The sequence below is a fragment of the Trematomus bernacchii genome, unplaced genomic scaffold, assembly GCF_902827165.1.
Source record: "Trematomus bernacchii unplaced genomic scaffold, fTreBer1.1, whole genome shotgun sequence".
Classification (NCBI taxonomy): domain Eukaryota; kingdom Metazoa; phylum Chordata; class Actinopteri; order Perciformes; family Nototheniidae; genus Trematomus; species Trematomus bernacchii.
In genome coordinates, this window is record NW_022988043.1 from 1,130,154 (window position 1) to 1,148,028 (window position 17,875).

Below are 17,875 nucleotides of genomic sequence, written 5' to 3' on the forward strand. Positions count from 1 at the left end.
GGGGGCGGTACTGGTGCACGGAACCATGACTGTGTGGGCCGGTACTGGAGCAGGCACCCTGGCTGCTGGGCATGGAACCATGGCTGCAGGGGCCAGAACTGGGGCCGGGAACCATGGCTGCTGGGGCCTGCACTGGAGCCCAAAGCATGGCTTCTGGGGCTCGGGCTGCTAGCCTGGACTTGCGACTCCTCTTATGAGCTTCTTGGAGGCTCCGTGGACCTCCAAAAGCCAGACGAGTGCCCGAGAACGGCTCCTGGACAGGAGCAGGAAATGGGGGACGGAACCATGGCTGCTGGGGCTGGAACCATGGCTGCTGGGGCCACGGCTTGAATCCTGGCCTTGCGTCTCTTTGAGGTCTTTTGGAGGCTCCGTGGACCTCCAAACGCCAGGCGGGATCCCAAAAAAGGATCAGAGAATGGAGACTGGCACTCAGGGCTACGCGAAAAAACTCTGAGAAATTCAGGCAACGAGCTCCTCAGCCATGGCACATTATCCACCTCCATTTGTGCTCTTTTCAGGACAGCCTCTTTCTCCCTGCTAGTCGAGGTTCCACTCCACACAGTATAAAGACATCGAAGGGAGTAATCCAGAGAAAGCAATTCAGCATCAAAATCAAAAACATAATCCGCTGGGTCCATAATTGGTCGGTTCATTCTGTAAGGAATGCGTGGAAGGGTAGGACCCAAATGCAGACTATCAGAAAAGGTAAACGGTCTCGAAACAAAAACGAGCTTTATTCTTAAAGCTTAACAATAGCATGGCATGAAACACATAGGTTCTACAGAAAACTGACCGTGACCAACATGGTGGGAGACAGGAGAAACAAACATGACTGACATGGAGGAAGACAGGAAAAACCAACAATGAACCGACAGGGGAACACAGGAAGAGACAAGACTAAATACAGAGAGGGGTAATCACAAGACGAGACACAGCTGGGGTAAGGGAGGCAGAAACACAAGGGCAACAGGTGAACACAATCAAACAATCAGACACACCAGGGAAACTAAGACAGGAAGGCAAACACAGGAAGAAGGAACAGAGAAGACACGAGGAAAACATTTCAAAACAAAACAGGAAACCAGAAAAAGACAAGACAAAACACAACACAGACAGATCGTGACAGTATGTAGCCTATAAACAATAAAACTGAAAGATTGATCAGTTAAAGACACCTGAGTTAAATAAGGCACGTGAAATACACAGTCAATACTGAAGGCTGAAGTTTGAGTAATTATGTTGGCAGCTGGCAATGATCATTCTGAATTGACCATCACACAACCATCACATGCAATGCATAAGTGATATTTTGGGTATACTTTTTTACATGCAAAAAGTTAAGATGCCTTTTCAATCTCACATTCATGCTTAGAAATCAACAACAAAAATAAAGACATGACCGGACATGACTGATTAAAACTTTTAACTATTAGTTTTTTTTACATCATGATTAATAAACCAATCCAGTCATCGAGCAATCATACTATTATTTTGCATCTGATTTGTCAGTAGCAGTGGAGGGGAAAAGGAGTGTATATGCTGGAGGAGCTTCATCCGATTGACCCAGGAAGTCTGTGTTCATCAGGTTGTACGATGGAGCCGTTGGGGATACATTGAAGGGTGAATAAGAAGGGGGTAGGTTGATCTCTGGGAGAGATGGGGGTAGGTAGATCGCTGGGGCAGCTGGGGGTGTTTGAAATGTTGGGGCAGTTGGCGGAGGGTGAATCACAAGAAGATGAAAATGGAGTTCCATACGGAAAAGGTATCTCAGGCACTTGGTTGTTGTAGGCCCCACTCACATGTGCGGGCTGAGCAGGGTAAACACTTGGTGGACAAGGAAACACCATTGGGTTACCTGGGTACACAGGTGGTGGTGGTGCTGAATACATTGGGGCTCCTGGGTTTCCAGACCTGCCTGAGGATGGGGAGACAGGATAAGGATGCCCAGACACTACAGGGGGAGGGAAGTCGCTGTTGCTAGGGCCCCCAACAGCCCCCGCTGGATAAGGACCTGCAGCCACACCAGGCTGAGGGACAGGAGCAAAGCCTAAAGGAACAACGACCAATGGGAAGAGGACCTCTGGATCGAAGGCAAAGCTGATGTCCAGATACGCCTAAGAAAAATATGACAGCTTAATTAGGACTTCATTGACAATTTCTTAAAGGTAGGGTAGGTAAGTTTGAGAAACCGGCTCGAGATACACTTTTTGTTATATTCCATGGAATGCTCTTAACATCCCGATAGCAATGAATATCTTAAGTGCTTTGACAAAAAATCCATAAAAAAATGTCATCTGTGGAAGCCGTAGTACTGTAAAAAGCACGACCAATCATTTTAGCCGGCCCGGCTAAAATAACTGGATGGCCTACCTGCCTGTCAGCCTTCCATCTGTGCACAAACTTATCTCGTGCCCTCATTGGTCATGTGCGCGTTCGTGTGTGTTGGAGGAGGGGCTCTATAAGGAAGTGGCAGATTTTCTCCGGTTGTGTATTTCAAATTCTAGCGATCTCGAGCCGGTTTCTCAAACTTACCTACCCTACCTTTAAGGCAGCTTGTTATTCTTTACAATAAATATACACTGTTGCCTACCTTTAAATGATATTCCACTGAGAGGATGTCACAATTCTGGATAGTTGTTGTCTGATCGAGAGGAATCTTCATTCTACACCTGACTTCCAGCTCTGTATGGGCTTGAATACGGTTTTCGACCACTTTGATGATAGTGCACTCCTCGCGCTTGGTTCTACCGCTGGCACGGTAGATCACCTTCTTGCCCAAACGGAATTTGGGTGTCATCTCACTGGACGAGGAATTGTTGATTTTGGCCAAAACTGTGATAGTTTCACCTATGAGGAAAACAACATAACATGTGTGGAGGAAACTTCTGTGTAGTAATGCATGGAGTCACCGACTCAGGAAGGAGACACGGTGAGAGTTGGAGCTTTGATGTCAAACACTGATGGGTTTATTCAGAGTATTCGGCCGGAGGATTCACATCACAAATCAAAGAGTCAGAGGTTCTGACTACACGGTAGAGTTGCCACGTCAATTCTGAAGAGCCTCTCTCTATGCTAGACCTTTTAACTGGTTCACAGAGAGAAATCAACATCTCTGAAGGAGTAGACTAAACACTGAGCCACCTGCGTCCGACACTCATGGCCTCAAGGATTTCACATCCTAGAGCCCACAAACACCGATAAAGAAGTGCCTCAGTGTTCCCACAACAATTACCCTTCGTGCCAGTCAAGTTGACCGGTCACAGAGCAAAAGGTTAGATATCTAGAAGAATTATTCCTTAACAGTTCCTCTCTTTTTATCATTTTTGATAACCTTAAAACATTAGTCTAATAATAATTCTGGTCAATACTTAAATCAATAGGCGTCTTCAGATTCGAGTGTGGTCTCACCTTACATTCAATTACATCACAAAGTAGAGTAAGATTGAAACATTCAATCACAATGATTGATACAGCCAATCATAATAGGAAAAATTATCTCTCATCAGTGTTTGGAGCATCTTTTGTCAATAAGCACAATAATGAACACACATAAAACACAGATACATAATAGCAAAATATTTGTCTTAAACTAATATCTTTTATCATTTAAACCATTAGTTAATGTCATTTATCAAACTGTAAAATCAAAACCAGCTTGCAGCTTAAAGATTTGCTTTAAGGCAATCACTAGTCAAAAGCATTTAAAACTTAGGATCATAAGATATCCAGCTAAGGCATAAAATTCACAGTGGTGATTTGATCAATCTGTAATCGGCAAAGTTGCAGTGTCCTCAATTTTAGGATTACTTTACGTTTACTTCATTACGCTTTAGCCAAGAGTAAGGCACTTAGTCTTAGTAAAATCAGTACATTCATTTTAGTCAAGTACATTGTTCAAAATCTGAAAAGGAAAAGTTAGGCAAATATTCAAAGACTTTTGTAAAAACCTGGAAAGGAAAGATTAAACATTCTTAAAACTTTAATTCATACATTTGTAAATGCTACAACTGATCTGTACCAAATGAAGTCTATCAATTATTCTTATTAGCCATACTTACCTGAACATCTACTTATGGTACTTGGAAAGGGTTCTTCTGTGTTTATCTAATGTTGAATATAGAATATCAATTTCTTTAAATTATACTTCTCTAATTTGAGGATCAAATATGCTACATAATTGTTATATGAACTATTATAAATATTTGTTTTGGGCCAAAACTGAAATTAATCCAGTACTTGAAACATCATTTTATGTCTGTCTGTGCATGGGTAATACATTAAAGAGTAGTGTTGTTAAGCCTGATTGCTGGATGATTAAGGATATTAACATTGTCTGTTATAATATTAGAAATACCTTATTATTTAATACCTTATAATCTGAAAATATTTATTTATTAATTTTGTTTAGTGTGAAAGTGTAATCTGATCTGACTAAATATATTAATCACCACTATTTAACACATGTCTGGTCATTGGAAATATAAAAACTAGGGCTGTCAAGTTAACGCGTTAATAACGCGTTAACGCAAAAAAAAATTAACGCCACTAATTATTTTAACGCGATTAACGCATGTGTATTTTTTGTCCTCGGCCGCCGTAGTTTCAGAGCGCATCGAGTTTAAAATACCATCTACAAGCTGATGCTGACAGCCCCGCTCCTGCTGCCCGCTTGTGGCAGACCACACTTCCACGCTCACCGGCAGGCCCGGACTGGCCATCGGGAGGACCGGGAGGGTGTGTGTATGTGTGGCGCGAGCGAAGCACACCTTACGTGTTGTTGTTAGCATCTGGTGCTAGCTAGCTGAGCTAACGGATATAAGGAGCTGTTTCAATGAAAACAGAGGAGCGACATTTCGCCGACAACTGCGCCGAGCACTTGACTTTATGCAGGTAGCCAGACAGCACACTCAGCACGGATAGTGCCGCAACACAGCTCATACACACAGGCATATATGCCTTGAGCTGCACATAGCTCCAACGATCCTCCACATTCACACACACACACACACACACACACACACACACACACACACACACACACACACACACACACACACACACACACACACACACACACACACACACACACACACACACACACACACACACACACACACACACACACACACACACACACACAGTATTGTATGAGAGAGGTTCTAGGTTGAATTGAGGCGAATATTTGTAATGTTCAGAGGTTGTTGTGTTTAATATTCATGAGAATATTTGTCATTGTTCAAATGATAATAAACAAACATATAAAGCATAGTTGTACACTCATATGTTGATAAGAGTATTAAAAACTTGAAAAATATCCCTCTAAGGTACATTTAGAACAGATAAAAAATGTGCGATTAATTTGCGATTAATCGCGATTAACTATGGACAATCATGCGATTAATCGCGATTAAATATTTTAATCGACTGACAGCCCTAATAAAAACCAATCATTAATTGTACATCTTTAAACATCTGGCCATTCAATTCAAAGTTCATCTTTGTACGAGAGCTGGAAGAACATGTCCGTCAGTCTTCCTGACTCGTTCTCCTCCTCCCTTTATGACACCGAGTGTCTGGTGTGTAAAGGCATCCTGATACTGTAGATTAGCACTGAGGTGCTGATTGGCTCAAACTCTTCTTCATCAGAGCGCCATATTTCAAACCCCCCAATTGCTCTGCTATTGTGTGGCTCATTCAGTGAGCTCTGTAGCTGACCCCCCAGTGAGACGGAGGCTCATCTGCCTGTATTCCTTCTGCTATCTGCTTGAGTACAACTGCGTATTCCTGATGCATCCAGGTGTCCCCCCCGTGATGGGAGAGGTTAGGAATACATCAAACTCCTCCAAGAAACATGGAACCTTGTATTATAGAAGCCTCTGAAGCCCTCGCTCGTCCTGCAGGGTTGTCTGCTAGAGCCCACCGAGCAGAAAGATGAAGAGAAGAACCCCCTCTTATCAGAAAGGTGAAGAGAAGCATCCCATCTCGAACAACCTCGTGCTTCCTTGCACGTGGCTGGGGGTGCTCTCTGCACCCGGAGAGTGTGACCCTCTCTCTCTGAGCCTTGGCCTTGAGAGCTGTCCTAGTTATTGGGTTAACACCTGATAGGGATGTTTTTCTGAGTGAAGACAACTCAAAGTAATGGATTAGCACATTATCGTTTAATTACAAAAATAGGATAGGCCCCTCAGAATTATTTGGGAGCCTTCCTGACACATGCACATTATCATTTTGAAGGTTTGTGTTAGTCATTGAACATACAAGAATCATATACTCATCAGTCCATAGCAGAGACATGTTATTGTAAGTTAAAGTGAGCTAGTCCCTGTGGAATTAACCCCTTCTCAATGATTCTAAATGTATATTAATTCACCATTTACCTTTTGATAAAATATTAGTTTATCAGAAATATTTTGTCTCTTCCATAAAACATAGGTTTGAGAAATAAATTACCCAATATAATTGACTCTTCTCTCCCTTTTCTTACATATGGTACATATGAAATAATAACTTCGGAGTCTATTTAAGCATGGTATAGTTTATAATCTATTAATCGAGAAGACTCAGTATCACCTGTGTGCAGTTTACAAAAAACCATTGTGATAAACATATATTATGCAGGAAATTGATACATTTGTTGGAAAACAAAGCATATCTGATTTGGGAGGAAAAGTTTCATCCCTTTAACATCTGAGTTATTACTGAAGGCATAGCAGGAATGATATTGGGTGTCTGAGGGTGTCATTACTGAGAAATGTCAAACAAAATCAAAACCTTACATTTGAAAACAGGTTTGCATTCCTCCACTTAAGGTGACGTTATCATTGGAAACAATAAAAGCTAATTGTTTTGATGTACAATCTATAAATTGAATTGTTAGAGCAGAACAGAATGGTTGTATTGTAGCCTGAGTTTTGTGCAGCCTTTAGTTTTACCAGGTGGAAACATTGTCTATATAATGTGAATACATGTAGAACTAGACATTAAGAGACCCCTGACATTAGGCCTATTTGAAACAATAGTAGGGGCTTTTACCAGCTCGCCCACTTACAGGACATCATAGCAGTATGAATAGCCTTAAAAACAACCCACTCTGTGGTAACGAGAGTCATGTATCTGAACCAAATGCCCTAAGTGAAGCCGTTAGTCTCATCTGACTGACCCAAGGGTTGGTGCTGGTGTGACAGGGAGGCTTCCAAGTGTTCATAGCAGATGTCATGCTTTCAGTTCATTGCTCGGTGGGGGGGGGAGCAGACCCATGTGAGACAGTATCAACGGCTGTAATGTTCAGTTTGAGGAGTGTCATTCTCTCTGGGAGCAGGAAATGGTGTCCATTCTCGGACCAGACCATTAATGTCATGTAGAGCAGCCATAGCATCTCTGTGACTGCACTCAGCCGGACTTTAGCAGGGCAGAACTGGGTGACTTTTAGTGAAGCCGTCCAAGGCCATAGACAAAATGGAACCACGTACTAACAACAGGGACACAAGGTCATCAATGTCTCTCTTTACCTTTGGCCTAATTGTAAAACAAATTAGTGGAAGAAATGTGGAACCCTAATCCATCATCATGTGAAATTTAGAGTTAATTTAAATAATTACTTATGGGTTGAAGTGAAATTAACATTAACATTAGAACTAAAGTCAGTCAAAATTGGACGTGCACGGATCAGAATCTAATCAATACACCATTTTCCCAGCTCCTGTAATGAAAAAGATATCAAGATTAGGTACATTACAGGAGTGTTAAAACATCCAAACATGCACACTTATCTTATTCTAGTAGAGATTAGAGAACAGGTCTAATGTTGTGAACAAAATGATCAAGTCAAAGTTATTTTATTTATTTTATCTTATGTACCACATTTAATTTAATAATTAATCTTAAATTACTCATAACTTTAAAGAAGGCAACAATTTACAATGTGGATAAGGTGACTGCTTATCCAAAGTGTGTGGGTGTGTGTGGGTGTGTGTGGGTGTGTGAACAGCTTGTCTGCCCAAGGTTAAAACATTTGGGACAGCAGTGAGAATGTTATGAGAAACAATTTGTTGCTTAGACTGAACTCGAAAGAAGCTAGACTGGAACATTTTAAATAAATCAAAACACCTGTACATTAATTAAATACATTTGACATTTAGCTTGAGCTGGGTTCAATACTTTCTTTATGGTATTTAAATTGGGCTCAAGTAGAACCTTTACATGGATTTGGCTTGCAACACAAAGTGATACCGATCTCTGTCTGTTATGATTTGAAAGTCATGATTTAAAGTGTAGGGCTGTGAAGGAGAGGCCCTTGGAAAACAACATCTACTTTTTTTAACTGTAATTACTTATTGTAAAGAGATTGCAACATTATACTTTTTAAAAGAATTGCTCAATTCATTTAACACATTTATTATGCACACTGTAATGAAAACGTCAACAAATATATTGATCCTGGCTTAACCAGCGACCTTTACTCTTTTGTTCATAAGCTCGGTTTCAGAAAACTTGTCAGTAGTTTAACAACTATTAGAATTGTAGTAATGTCTATGGAGACCAATTGGTTGATACGAGAAATCATTTGAAGCAGTTTAATAAAGAATGTTAAACTATATTTAAAACTGTAATTAAACTTCAACTTATATTAATTATCTGATTCCAGTGGCCAGTTGGAACAGATAATCAACAAAGTTTCCATTTTGCAGCAACAGCGCAAAAGGTTTCAACAATAATTTGTATTATGTCTGAGTCAAGTTCTGTCTTATCAGCTTTGTTTCGGAATGTGTTCAATACATTACGTTTTTTTTTCATTATTACCATACAATACATAGATTTAAGAATAAATGAAACAAATAATACAATATTGACCTAAAACAGCAGACAGATTTTGCCACCCTGACCTCCTCAGGCAGGTTGTTTACGACCAGCAGTGATGCCTCTGAGGGTCTCAGGGTGCAGGACGGGGCATAGGGTTTATAAAAGGTCACAAACATATCTTAACATACCAGCAATACAATTTAAGAATGTATTCTTAAAATAATATAATCTTATTTTCTTCTTACACCTACAGCCCTGAACAGTGTGCTCCTTGTTTACATGTTCCTCTGCACACTCAGATGCAGGACATAAAAACACTCTTTTGCTATTTATTTTCATTTGCAGCACATCTATACTACCAGAATTTTGCAAAACACTATATATTATTTATTTTTCTCAAGTCATTTACTTTTGGTGAGTTAACTAAAGCTTAGTTTATTTTACCCTGGCTATGGACTGATTCATTATTAGTTGTTACAAAACATGCACAAGACGGCGGTTAGACAAACCAATATAGACCCCTGATACAAACAATCAGACAAACAAACATGAACTCGTAATAAACACCAGTGCGTCAGCAACAGCTCATCCAGCTCAATTTAGTCCGAATTCAAGAGGCTTCAGAGGGGGTAGGGAATTATCTCTCAGTGGTGCACCTTGACTCGCGCTCCCACCCTTGTATACAAGTCTTAGATCGGTGCCTGGCAGCTGTCCAAGAGCAATAACTAGCTTATCCTCTTGCGACCCCACTACTCTGCTCTAGTGGTGCTATGCCCCCCCGATCAGGAGCGCATAGACTTTTTTCCGCTACCCTTTCTAATCCAAAACTGCACAGTTAACTGTAGTCCTACTCGACCAGCCTATACACAGGCTATCGTGTTCATCCCAACGATGAAACACAGTTTTGTTCTACACTTGCATGCCACTGCCACCCGTGATCAATTAGCCTATAATTTTATGTATGCACCCCCGGACCGGCACCAGCTCCTCCAGCATATGTAGGGAGCTGTGTCGCATCAGGTAATGCACGCACCTCGCACCTGCCAACTCGTCGTAAACGGCCACAAGCCACGAGAGGTGCTTTTAAAAACCGCTCGTTTTTAATAGAGACGGTGGTGGTGTGAGTTAAAGCTATAGACAAAAGCTGTGATTTTCTCCCTCTGAGTTCACTTCACCAGCCCATGCAGATACGGGGAGGTATTTTGCATCCCTGCTACTGCCTGTACACATGCCCCGAGCAGCAAAACGGCTGCCTGTACGGCACACATGTCCCGAGCAGCACACACAGAGGACACACACACCCGGAGCCGCGGCTGGAGCCGTGTTTATTTTTAGAGGCGATTTTTAAACATCTCTGCGACTGCCTGTGCGGCACACATGTCCCGAGCAGCACACACAGAGGGAACCAGCCAAGACAGAGTCCCTGGATGATCCCCTGGGGTTACTAGCCCCAAATGTTCATTAACCAAAACGAAACGCAGGCCGCTTAGCTTCACAGATAATTTTAGGATACCGTCAATCACAGATTCTGGTAAGGCAATGTCCAAATGTAGATTTGAAATCACACTTACCAGTTCTGAAGATTTGTTGGTATCCTGCCGACAACGCCAATTTGTGGAGGAAACTTCTGTGTAGTAATGCATGGAGTCACCGACTCAGGAAGGAGACACGGTGAGAGTTGGAGCTTTGATGTCAAACACTGATGGGTTTATTCAGAGTATTCGGCCGGAGGATTCACATCACAAATCAAAGAGATCGGAGGTTCTGACTACAACGTAGAGTTGCCACGTCAATTCTGAAGAGCCTCTCTCTATGCTAGACCTTTTAACTGGTTCACAGAGAGAAATCAACATCTCTGAAGGAGTAGACTAAACACTGAGCCACCTGCGTCCGACACTCATGGCCTCAAGGATTTCACATCCTAGAGCCCACAAACACCGATAAAGAAGTGCCTCAGTGTTCCCACAACAATTACCCTTCGTGCCAGTCAAGTTGACCGGTCACAGAGCAAAAGGTTAGATATCTAGAAGAATTATTCCTTAACAACATGTATTGTTCATTTTGTATTCATTGCCGCATAGAACAATGCACTGTGCTAAAGAGTGTGTCTCATATGAAGGCAGATTATTGTTATGCCTGTGAGACACAACTTATCCACTTTATATCAACAGAGTTAAAAGGCTAAACCCCACCCACTTATTATTTTAGTCATGCTACCTTTGTCTGATCAATTCCTTAAATCAGAGGGATTAGGCTACTTCCTTCAAATTACTTTAATCAAAACATTCTTTTTAGCAACACTTTCTTTTTTATTAAAACCATCACTGACAACAGACTAATGACTGATGACGGACGTGCTTTTCCTGGAATTACATGTCAACATGTCTGTTGTGAAACAAACCTACTACAGTTCCCTGAATATTGTTCTTGTTGGCAATAGTAACACTTAGGATATGACAATTCAACTATAATATCACCAGTACTTTAGTTTTATTAAAAAGAATTCCCTGTTTTGCAAGTCTGTGATAAATGGTTTTCTGCATTTATCATAGAGAGGAACACTTTCCATGAGTTGAACCTACCCTGTTTGAAGGGGACTGTTTATTACCTGGGGCGTAGGCCATCCTGTCAATCGTGACTTCCATGTCTGCTTGTCCTTTGGAGAAAAGTCCCATCTCTTTCTTTGTTGCAAGCACCAATCTGGGGCAACTAGAACACAATAAACAGAGAGAATTATTACTTTTGATCCACTTCCAATACAGTGCATGATTAAGTGTTAAGTGTTGGGGCAGAATAAGAAACATGAGTCCTTGGGACCAGGACTGTGTGTCACTCACATTTCCTGTGAATATTATTGTTGACTGTACACGAACATATATCATTACTGTACATGGTGAGCAATTTCACTAGAACAACTTTCTACTGAAGAACGTTGCAAAAACATTTTCTTTTAATTTAAAGTGCACCTATTATGCTATTGAAAAATATATTGTAGGGCCATACCTATACAAAACATGTCTGTGAAGTTTTTTTGCATAAAATACCAAACAGATCACCTATTGTAGCCATGCCTCATAGTGCTCATACCCCTCTTTTGCAGGCCTGTTAGAGAAACGTCGATTTTGGGTCCTTAGCTTAAAAAAAAAGAAAAGAGGAGGCGGAGCTAATGCCTGATCAGAATTCTACTGGAGATAAAGTTCAATTCTGCTGTGATAAAACGCCATCCTGTTCTAAACCACATCAAGGATTATTTCTGAAACAGTATGGAGCTCCAATGCTTTTCTCTTGCGGTTTATCACAAGGTGAGTTCCTTTTTTTATTTCCTGCTTTTTAACACTAGAACCGCCAATCGGGTCAATTTGACCCAGAGCTGTTTTTTATTGCGTGTAACTTTTTTTCAATAAAATATTAAAGTCTTCCAGTCCGTGACTTTTCCTGAAAGTGTGTTATGTAGCACCCTATGTTGTTAAAAAATTGTCAATATGAAGTCAGATTGAAGAAATCGCCCAAAAAATTGCCATTTATACCTATTTCCGCCAAGCGGGTCATATTGACCCCACCCCTTTTCATATAAACATGACGTGTTGCTATAGCAACGCCTTTGTCTACTGCGGTTCCTTATATATTGAGAGATAGATTGAGAGAGAGAGAGATAGATGGATAGATAGATAGTTAGAGAGGAGAGAGAGGAGAGAGAGAGAGAGAGAGAGAGAGAGAGAGAGAGAGAGAGAGAGAGAGAGAGAGAGAGAGAGAGACAGACGAGAGATAGAGACAGACAGAACAGACAGACAGACAGACAGACGACGACAGACAGACAGACAGACAGACAGACCGACAGACAGACAACAGAGAGACAGTCTGTAGTGAAGGAGTGCGCTCGCGCTGCGCTCCGCAGCAAACAGCTGTGGGGCGAGTTGAAAGTACATTATGCTGGCCGCGGTGTCTAAATAATGCTTCCGGGCCAGCGGGCCATTTATAATGTCGAGCCCTGAGAGTCCACAGATTATATTGGTATACGTTTCATCCCTGTGTGATCAAAACTCACTGTTCAATAAAAGAATATTTTACCTTGACAATCAATGCATTCTAATAGCGGGTCAATTTGACCCAGGTGGCGGTTTTAGGTATAAAAAATCTCTGGCGGTTCTAGTGTTAAACACACGTGCTCCTACAGTACAGGTTAGCTCTGAGTGTTAGCAAGGCTTCCTAATGTAAACAAAGACGAGATTACGTCCAAAACACGTCAGGCATTGTTTCTGATAGCAACTTTCTGTGGGTCTGCCGCCGAGCAAATCTGTATCCGCTCGTTGTACCCCCGTTTTTAAAAGATTCAGGTACGGAGGAAAAGAGAAAGGGTTTTATTTTCTGACGCTATGTGAGTTCCCCGACACACCGGGGACACATATTTATGTATATAAGACATCAAAAAGTGCATTTTGTGTGCATGATAGGTCCCCTTTAAATTCAAGCAGGACCAATTTAAATCCAAATCCCGGATGACATTAATCACAGCAGAAGTTTTGACTTATCATGTGAAGCTCATGCCATTTACGATAGCTCTGTTCTATATAAGTATCTTAGTAAGCCAAACCAGTGAGCAAGCTTGCTGTGCACAATAGCTTGAACCTGGAACCCTCCAAATGAAATGCATCACTATTGTTGGGTAGTGGTGGGATAGATTTCATAGCTGGTTATCCCTAAACTGTAGGACTATCTACATGGCTGGATATAGCAAGGAATAAAGTAGAATGTGGTGTAATACCTATATTTTGATTTTATCTTCTCTGTTTCACCCCCCCCATGAAAAATGCTAAGAGAAAAGGACTGTTGACTGTGACATTTTTTCACTACCGATGCCAATAACAATACCTGATATTTGTGTATCTATGTATCACTTTTTTACACACCATCAGAGAATGAAGGTTGGGATAACACCTGGAGACAAACAGTATGTTCTGTTCCACTGATTGGTCCATCCTCCAACTCCTGGACAGCTTGGCTTCCAGCTTGTAGACAATCTTTCCATGAGGTCCCTTGAAGGATGAAGGCACGCTTCTGAAATAGAGAACCAGCCGAATAATTGTTATATAATCTGAAATGAATTAACATCAATAATTTAAATTGAATCAAATTCAGTTATGTGCTGAGATTGGCTATGTGTTCCTGTTTGCAAAGAAAAACACGGTGAACGTGCAAACATCCTGTTTTGGTTGATTGTCTTGTGTGCTTACCCTTGTGGAATGTTTAAGCTGAATTTGTAGACATGGATTCCTTTGGGAAGTACAGTGTCTAAAAGGAAAATGGATTTTAGTGTTAATATTTACAGTGGTAACCCTGCTGTTAGTAGCTAACAAATAAATATGTTAGTAATGAACAGATTGGTGGAAAATAACACATGCACTTTATCTTAGATTTACAATGAAATGCTTGCTCTACATTTTATTATTACATAATAGGACAAAGTTCTAATTTTGCCCTATTATGTAATCGTCATAGTTAAAATGTGCTCCTGATTAACCAACTATGTAATTTGACATATTCCATGTATTTAAATGAAGTTAAACTACATTTAATTATATTGTTTTAATATTGTGTTATTACCACTTTTTTATAGCTATGAATATTTTAACATCACTGACTTATCGACCATGAACATCAATGGACAAAAAGAAAAGAGCAAACCGCATTCAGCAGTCTTTCTAAAACTTATTCAACATATTTCCCCCTTTGAAATATTTTTGTAGCCCTGATCAACTAAAATCATTTTGGGGGAGTAGCGCATATAACTATGCCTTTTGCATAAAAATGTGAAGAAAAAGACACCTGTTACAAACAACAACCATTAAATAGACGTTATTGACAAAATAAGAGATAAATGCAGCAGTGGGAAGTAACTAGTATACATTTACTCAAGTACTGTACTTAAGTACAATTTTGAGATAAATACTTTCCATTTTATGCTACTTGGTACTTCTACTCCACGACATTTATTTGTTTTAGTTACTTTACAGATTTGTATTAATAATGTGAAATATAATCAACACTTAAAAAGGACTTTAGTTAAACATGGATTCAATTCACAAGCTAGCTAAAACTAGCTGCACCTTTACCAGCTGTGATAAACACATAATTGTAATCGACACATATAATATTATTCTGAAATGGATTATTCTGCAAATTCTTTTTTATTTTTACTTGAGTAACATTTTGAATGCAGGACTTTTACTTGTACAGTAACAGAGTATTCCTACACTCTCGTAGTTCTACTTTTACTGAAGTCCAAGATCTGAGTACTTCTCCCACCTCTGGATAAACGGTAAGGCTTTATCCAGTCTTTAGGAGTCCTCAAAGTGCAAGTCATCCTTCACCCATTCACACACATGCATACAGAGGCAGGGCACATCCATGCAGGACTCAAGTATCCCATAGGGGTCCTAGTACCCCCGTTAGAAAAACACTGGGTTAAGGCATGCATAAATGACAAGAAATGTAGCGCCTACCCTTGGAGGTCTCTGGGAATAAAAACTGCTTTAGTTTGAAATATCTCTTATGAGCAGAGTATGTATTGCTGCTCCCGTCATTGCTGCTCCCGTTGCTGCTCCCGTCATTGCTGCTCCCGCTGCTCCCGTCATTGCTGCTCCCGTCCGTCCAATGTACGTTTGCATCTCCTGTTGCTTTAATAAAAAAGCTATTTACTTTGACCTGCTTTAACAAGGCCAGGGTTACTTTCCCAGAGATAGTGTCACCCTCCGAAAACGTCCCCTGCTCATTCAGCGAGTCATAAGTCAAAGTTAAACTTTGAATCGAAGGCATTGTTTTTGCGAGCGTAAGTAGGATTAATAAGTAAAATAAGTAAAACCATGTGATCGATCCAACTTCTCGTTTCCAAATACTTCCCTTGAATGGTATGATAAGGGGGGCACTGATGGCGTCTGGTCTGTTGAAGACACGCCCTGCGAAAGTCTCAAAGACCTCTATCGCCATCCAATGTACAGAGGAGATAATGTAGGCTTTCAGGAAACCAGTGAAGATCACGCTGGGCAAAGCACATTGAAATCATTAAAAAAAGAATGATATGGAGCCCCCTGGAGGTTAATCACAGGATATAACGGCCTACACGTAAACAAAAATAATGGAGGAAATCAGAACTTCCTTTATTCATCCCACAGAGGGGACATTCACATTGTTACAGCAAAGGTGAAGAAAGAGACAACTAAATAAAATAGATACTGTATGTTAGGTGCGGTCGTTAAAGATTGACCAAAGACCAATATGGGCCCCTGGCTTTCAGAACAATTTTCTTTAGGTAAATAATTAGACCCACTAACTAAAAGCAGGATGTCAAAACACATATTACAATATCTACTGTAAATAACAAATTATGTCAGAGTACTTCAATGATTTTTTATTTACTTTAGTGATATAGGCATACACGCCTGAGTATTTTGACATGCACTTTCTCCAATCACAATATAAAAAAGGTTGCACAAAAACTAAGTGTCTGCCTTGTATATGTATCATACAGGGTATCAAAGTATTGACAAACGTATTCATTGTCTTTCTTTACAATAAAGAGGTGTCCCATCAATGGTGATTAATAAAGGTCCATTTTATCTTATCTTACTATTACTACAGTCCGTTTAGGTCCTTACAGTTAATATTGGTATATATCCCATAAGCACACATACTGTATATTAATCTGTACATTAATACCCATTTTCAAATTCATGAGGTTTTGCATATCTGTTCAAAAAACATTTGAAAGTTTACATTGAAATTCCTATCATAATTACAAAAAGCATATGTATTATTTATCTCTATGAATCTTAAATGTTTCACACTTTCTCACAAGCTAGCAAAATGTATATCATAATTACAACTTCCTGCTTTTATTCTGACGCCTATTCCGGAAGTATTGCTTGAAAATAAATCATAATAAATAAGCGTTTTTAAAACGTTGACTACTTTTATAGGGTGTAACCATAGACTGTATATATAAATTGGGTGTAACTTATACTTAATACACCACTGACTTAATTCAACATTTTATTTTGAATAGTCACATTTTATTTTATTTTTTTCCTGCGGATTGTGATGACTTTACATAATTTAAAAATGTATAATTAGACCTATATCCTCCTGGGACCCAGCCCATTGAAAATGTAGTGGACATTTTGTTAACATGCATCTCCTTTTACTCTTTTGAGCTACTCTATCAATCCCTGATGTACTGTACAGAGGACATCCTGGTCTTTCCAGTGATATGTCATTGGTTACAATTGCATGCTGGGAAGTTCCTCTTTCTTTTCATCCAAAATGGCTGGCATACCAAAAACAAAATGTTATAGAAGCAGGAGAAGTCAAATATTGTTGAATAATTGTAATTTTTACCATCATATATGTTCTTGTTTATTAACATGTGAGGAACTATATAACTAGTTCTGAAAGCAATTAAATAATTCAAGTTTTCAAATAACAGCTCTTTTATAAATGTCCATTATAGTGGACGTCAGGACCATCTTCATGGACTTAATGACTCAATATTGTTGCAGGAGACGGAACTGAAGCAGACATTTTCTGTACCAGATAGTTAAGGGAGATTAAGATTTTGAGCTCTCAGATGATGAGAGAGATGAGGATTTCACACCTGGGATAGAAGAGGGTCAAGAAGAATGGGGGAAAAGATGCAGGAGGCTCCATGAGCGCACAGATACCTTGGTATCTGGCTTGATGATTGTCTTACTTTTAAACTTCAGGTCATTAATCTGCTTAAAAAGCTGAGGGTTATGGCGCGTTTCCACTACACGGCCTTGCTCGGCCCCGCTCGGTATGGCTAGGCCTCGTTAGGACTGGCTCACTTTATGGCGCATTTCCATTACAGTTTAGGAACTGGGGTAGTATCTATAGTAACGCAGTGTAGGCGGAGCCGTGACGTCCTCTTCAATGAGAACCCCAGAAAAACAACACAGCCGTTAGCTGTTAGCACTCAGAGCTCACAGCTCCTCATATATGTTCAGAAACTAGACAAAAGTTAAACAAGTACAAACCACAGACTGTCTGTGTCATGGCGAATACA

The 17,875-nt window shown here is 40.2% G+C and overlaps 1 protein-coding gene across 1 annotated transcript; it reads right to left on the reverse strand.

Annotated features, from left to right (window-relative positions):
• Positions 1-1,131: 1,131 nt before the first annotated feature.
• Positions 1,132-15,691, reverse strand: LOC117473131 (arrestin domain-containing protein 3-like). Its single transcript, XM_034118626.1, is given in 7 exon segments — positions 1,132-1,730; positions 1,732-2,114; positions 2,591-2,847; positions 11,408-11,508; positions 13,705-13,854; positions 14,031-14,088; positions 15,300-15,691. Coding segments are annotated over 7 exon segments (1,506 nt in total). The 5' UTR covers positions 15,613-15,691; the 3' UTR covers positions 1,132-1,486.
• Between the last annotated feature and the right edge of the window lie 2,184 nt (positions 15,692-17,875).